The 6,398-nt window shown below is 37.5% G+C and overlaps 1 protein-coding gene across 10 annotated transcripts in view; it reads right to left on the bottom strand.

The window, feature by feature from the left end:
* Positions 1-2,052: 2,052 nt before the first annotated feature.
* EFR3A (EFR3 homolog A) overlaps positions 2,053-6,398 on the bottom strand; it is a 76,207-nt gene continuing 71,861 nt past the window's right edge. For 8 of the 10 annotated variants that reach the window (XM_077189047.1, XM_077189069.1, XM_077189093.1 and 5 more), the window contains one exon: positions 2,053-3,304. In XM_077189047.1, coding sequence (XP_077045162.1) covers positions 3,187-3,304 — 118 coding nt within the window. In that variant the 3' untranslated portion in view covers positions 2,053-3,186. Of the gene's footprint in view, positions 5,120-6,398 lie in introns of all 10 variants that reach the window. The other 2 variants (XM_077189091.1, XM_054641043.2) reach the window with 2 other exon arrangements.

Here is a 6,398-nt window from a genome sequence, read left to right as displayed (position 1 = left end):
CCCTTCAGTATTTTTCCTACATTAAAAGTGCAAAGGATTACTACAGTGCAAAACCCCCCCAAACAAAACTCTAAACAAACAAACAAAACTCCAAACATTACTACCCCCTTCCCCTCCACTCCAAAGCACAAACAAATTCCACCACACAAACTCCCAAAATAAACCCCAAAGGTATTTAGTCACATGAATCCCTCTGGATCCCAGTGGCTACATCTTCAGCCCCGGTGAAAAAAACAACAGAACAAAAAGACTTTCTTTAAGGGAAGGCAGAGGTCAAATAAGCGATGTGAGAAATTCGATTTGCAGACAAGATTTTCATTAACTCCCCCTTTATGCTGTACAGAAAAAGGACATCTCAGAACTGAAGCAAAATGCTAAAACTGCAAAATGCCCATTTTGGTCCTATGCTGAGGATGAGATCTGCCTTACACTGCAACTTTTATCAGTTTTATTATAGGGATGAAAAATTATTTTACATTTCACAGAATTTATGAATAAATATTGCAATGAGAAAGTGAGACAAATGATTAGCTGAAATGTGGAAAACTGGCCTGTAAGCAGGTGAATGAATTGCACTGCAGAGTAAAATCAGTTCATCTCTTTGACAAGAGTGGTGCTGCTGCTCTGAACACTGCACCTTAAAATAAACTCCCATTCCTTTCTGCTAATTATTACTACCTTCATGGTTATGCAAACATTCACTCAACTATGCTGAATTTTCTGACTGCAGAGATAGGGATGGATCATTTAGTCAATCAGGTAAAAGAGAAATAACAAAATAAATATGCTTTTGTTCAGGCAATTTGTCATTAATTCCTTTGAGCTTTTTTCCCCAGTAACTCTATTTTAGGAAGAGTTTAACACTCAAGTTGTGCCCTAATTACTACCACATGAATTGTGATGATAAAGTGAGGTTTTAAATAATCTAGTCATGATTAGGTACATTTATTCATAATCAGAGATCATTGCTAAAATAATTTTTAAAATGACAAGCAGATAAAGAAACATTTAGCATAGTTTTTTTCTTTCTTCTCTCATTCTCATAGTCACTTTACACCATATTTTTCATAGATTTGGGGCACAGCTGGCCAAAACATAGCTGTTTCCCAAAAGTGAACAACTAATTTATTAACTAGTAATCTACAAATATTTCCTACTTCAATATTTTAACTTTTTAATCATTGAATTCTTTGCCTGTCCCATGGGCACCAACACCTTTCATCAGACCAGGTTGCTCAAAGCCCCTTCTAACCTGGCCATGAACACTTCCAGGGATGGGGCATCCAGAGCTTCTGTGGGCAGCCTGTTCCAGTGCCTCACTACACACACAGGAAAGAACTTCTTCCTAACATCTAATCTAAACCTACTCTTTCATTTCTTGCCTTATCACTGCATGCTCTTGCCCAAAGTCCCTTCTCAGCTCTCCTGAATCCCCTTTAGGAACTGCAAAGTGCTATAAGGTCTCCCCACAGCCAGGGGAAATCATGTTCCTCCAGGGTGAACAGCCCCAACTCTGTCTGTCCCCACAGCAGAGATGCTCCAGCCCCTTGATCAACTTTGTGGCCTCCTCTGGACAAGTCACCTTCTTGTTTTGGGGACTCCAGAGAGGGATGCAGACCTCAGGTGGGGTCTCCCAAGGGCAGAGTAGAGAGGGACAATCCCCTCCCTTGCCCTGCTGCCCATGGGGCACTGGGTACAGCCCAGGACATGTTGTTTGGTTTCTGGGCTGCATCCAGAGCACATTGCTGGGACATGCTGAGCTTCTCACACACCAACACCCCCAAGTCCTCCCCAGGGCTGCTCTCAATCCATTTTCCTCCCAGCCTGTGTTTGTGCTTGGGATTGCCCTGACCCCAGGTGCAGGACCTTGTACTTGGCCTTGCTGAACCTCATGAGATTCTCACAGCCCCACCTCTGAAGCCTGCCCAGGTTTAATAGTAAAAAAAAAAAAAAAAAAGGGTGTGCAAACTGAGGGCTATTTTAAATGCTAAAAAATTAGTAATTGATATATAAATTGTGAGCAATAAAAATTAACTGACACCTTAGAAAATATTAATTTTTAAATTTTGGTTTATTTTATTGCTTAAATATAGATTGCACAGTGTGTTCTTACATTTATTGAAACTGGTTCATTACATACAGTACAGAATATATTACCATTGGAACAACAGACAAATTAGCCCTACTCTGGTTTTGGACAACAGGCTATTTCTACCTTTTAGTATGACCATGAATTTAATTTATCTTAAAATGACTCACTACCAAAAGCTATATTTTTTTCAAGATGACATAATAGGAAAGAGAACCCCAAGCAACAGCTGGAATACATTGAAACTGGGTACCAATTATAACCATTAAGACAGTGCTCAGTGTGTTGCAGATAACACAGGGCCAGTTTGCATAAGGAGCTTTTAAGTTCTGCAGCTTGTCTGAAGAACATGAAGAGAAGTGAAACAAAGCAGTTTTGTACTGTACAACAAACAGCATTCTTAATTCTTTTGGTTTCATTCATTGGCTCATATGACAATAACTACCAAACCAATACATTTTACAGTCACTCCCATCTCCCATGTGTCTAGAAAGGCCAGAGTGAACCAATTATCAACTTACAGACTCCTCAGAGTAAACCAGTTATCAACTTACAGACTCCTCAGTGAACCAATTATCAACTTACAGACTCCCTGAATTTCCATAAAGGAAGAAATGAAATATCATGTGAACATACAGAGTGTTACAAACTCTTCACTCCCTGCACTACACCTGAAACACCTGAACAACACCTGCATTTCCCAAACTGAACATTGGAAACACAAACCTACCATTACCATAAAGGAAAAATATTTCATTAACAGAACAGAAAATGAAATGCTGAATCTAGTTTTTTCACATGCAGCATTCATGCAACAGAATTCAATCACAGAAACAATCCTGTATTTACAGCACTGTCTCCATACTGCACAAGTGCAAACAGAAGTACATTCTGTATTACTTAGACTCCTCCTTTTTGTACAAAAGTGCCAAGTGTTATTCTTAAAAAAATGACAGAGTGGGTAGGTTTTTTACATTGTATCCCTATGCTGGATTTACTTTTTAAAAAATTACAGTCTTTATACAGGCCAAAAAGTCTTAGTCTTACCTTAAAAAAAAAGGAAAAAAAAAAGTGAAAACTAAAAGCTAGAGTCCTATTTATGTGTAGACTGTGGTCTGATCAGGCTGACACGCTGCAGCAGTAAAAATCACAACGGAATGCTGTAGATAAGGGGTTGTTTCGTCATCCACTAACAGCTGTGATTGCACTGTTAAACTGAAAAGAAGGTCTCAATTACCTTTTGAGCTTTGTGAATGCTTTCTGAAACTCAGCATGTCATCTCATAGGTTTAAGTAGCTGATATTTCTCTATGTCATGCCACATCAGGCCTTTAAATACTGGACTACTGTTCAAAAAACTTAAAATCCTTTTTACAATGGGTTTGCAAAGGCTCCAGTCAGCAAATCAGCAGGGCTAATCATCCTTCAGGTCACGAGTTATGCAATCAAAGATTAATTTAGGTTGGGACTTCTGAAAGTCATCTAAACCAAGCTCCTGCTCAAAGCAGGCCTAACTGAAGTTCAGTTACTTTCTTCATGTTCACTGTTCATCCAAAACACTCAATTAAATGTCTACATTTATTATAGATATTTGAGAGCATTCATTCATGTTTACACTGCCCCAGTCAGATTCAGATAAATTAAGGGACTTCAGATTTACTATTCATGGCATCAATGAATGCTGTTTTTCTTTGTTTGCTGGCAGGATTTATTGAGTCATAAAGACAACCTTGATAATTATCATCAAATGTCCAAGATTTACTTTATCAATTTTACTTTATTTACATTTGAATAGTATATGCTCAGATACATAAACCTATGAAATTTACCTTAAAGGTTTGAGAAATGAAATAAAAACAAACACAGAAATGCGTCTCTAAAAATGCTTTTGCTTGAAAATATATGTAATAAATTCTTCATCTTTAAATGGTTTAATTGAGTTTACTTTCAATTTCTAAAATATCACTAAAAAGCTGTTATAAACTACAGAGAAATGTCTCACAGAATATAGTTTTAGTATTTATGATTTAAAATGCCCTCAGTTTATTTTCTGCTATACTAAATATATCTCTCCTGTATTTATACTAAAGCAGACAAAATACTACAGTGTTTTCAAAAGTACAGTCTGTAAACCATACATCTTAAGACATGAAATATATTGCACAAGTCCGTGCTTCAAGAGGAGATTTTCTCCTCTCTTATGCAAAGCTTAAGATTTAACTTTTAGCAAGAAACACAGTACATATACTGGATGTAGCTATCTAAAAAGCATGTTATGTGATGCATCAAAATATACTTAATAAGTGCCCATTAATTCATTCACTGTATTTGAACACATGTAAGGTATTGGTTTTTCCATCTATTCCAAACCAAACAAGTTGAGCAGCTGTGACAGCAGGAACAAGAGGGAGCTCAGGTAGGGCTCCTGTGGTTACATTGAATGAGATGAAGCAAGCCAAAAGCATTCTAGTTTGACATAGAATTGAGGTGGAGAGGAGTAAAAAAACAAACAAACAAACAACAAAACAAACAACCAAAAAAAAACCCAACCAAAAAAACCCAAACCAAACAAAGGCTTTAATAGGTTTTTCAGTTACAATATCTCAAATTAAAGGAATTTGAAGCAATACAAATTCCTAGAGTAACTGAAATATTTACCTATATGGCAAGACAAGTTTTAAATCTTTCACATGTACTCAAATATGAAAATGAAGAAACGTGGTCTGTGAAAAACCTAACTCAAAATACATTACAGAATAAAACAATTCAAGACAGTTTCATGAATTTGGCTAAAATAATCTGTATTTGGCTCATGTCCATCATTATATTAAAGTTAGATACAATAAACAATAAAATTTGAAAACTCATCTTGTTCTTTCTATTGTACTCTATTCTAAATAATGTCCAGCAGACTTCAGAAGACACTTAATACACACAAAGATCTGGAAACTTCATCTCATAGACTGGAACAGAATGGTAATGAGGATGTCCAGCAGTCATGGTCATCGCTCCTGAGGGGCTGGGTGGAGGACTGTGTGAGAAGCACAACCAATATACAGAATTTACACTTACATGGATTGCTTTTATATAAATTTACACACTTACAGGAGAGAAACAAGATTAAACTACCCCCCATATATATACCAACAGTATATAATAAAATAATAAAATACCAATAGCATTTTATCCTAGTCCTGAAATTCTAATTAAATTATCATGCCCTGAGGATTTTTATATTCTTGTCTGCATCATCAATTTCACTGATGTTACAGAACTATCAAAATGCATCTTACTGCTAATAAATACTATTTTTCCTGCATAATGATGTGCACAACTCTCTATAATAACACCATGAACTACTTGGGGTGCTCAATATCTAATTATTTTCTCAACCAGATGCAGTATTGGGAAAACAACAGCATCCTGCAATACTACTGATAGATACAGAGATACTGTAAGACACAGTGACATGGTTTCCTTCACTATCAGGAAGATTCAAAGAAGTAAGAAAATAGAAAAGGACTCTTTTTCAGTGTGCTGGTTTTGGCTTGGATATTTTTTTTTACAGTAGTTGGTATAGGGCTGTGTTTTGGATTTGTGCTGGCAACAGTGTTGATAAGACAGGGATGTTTTTGTTACTGCTGAGCAGAGCTTACACAGAGTCAAGGTCTTTTCTGCTCCTCACACTGCTGGGCCACGGTGTGGGCTGCAGGTGGACAGGAAGTTGGGAGGGGACACAAATGGGACAGCTGACCCCAAATGACCCATGGGATACCCCATATCACTATGGGACAGCTGACCCCAAATGACCCATGGGATACCCCATATCACTATGGGACAGCTGACCCCAAATGACCCATGGGATACCCCATTTCACATGGTGTCGTGCTCAGCAGTAACAGCTTTAAGGAAAGCAGTAAGAAAAAAAGAGACATTCAGAGTGATGGCATTTGCCTTCCCAAAGAGATTAGCTGGAGATGGCTGAACATCTGCCTGCCCATGGGAAGTGAAATTTTGCTTTGCTAGCATGTGTGACTTTTGCTTTACCTATTAAATTGCTCTTATCTCAACCCATGGTTTTTCTCACTTTTACCCTTCCAATTCTCTTCCTCATCCTGCTGAGGAGAGTGAAGCCAGTGGCTACACAGGGCTACATGGACCTATCAGGGCTAAACCACAGCATTCAGTTAAAGCAACTATTTTCTCCCTATTACATGTGTTTGAGAACACTATGACATAACCATCTGAAAACAGCCACCATTGCTTAATATAATTTTTCAGGTATGATATTGCTCTTGCATAAAGCCTTA

The sequence above is a fragment of the Agelaius phoeniceus genome, chromosome 1, assembly GCF_051311805.1.
Source record: "Agelaius phoeniceus isolate bAgePho1 chromosome 1, bAgePho1.hap1, whole genome shotgun sequence".
Taxonomy (NCBI): domain Eukaryota; kingdom Metazoa; phylum Chordata; class Aves; order Passeriformes; family Icteridae; genus Agelaius; species Agelaius phoeniceus.
Note: the sequence above shows the minus strand (reverse complement) of the source record. Positions and strands in the feature narration are given on the sequence as shown.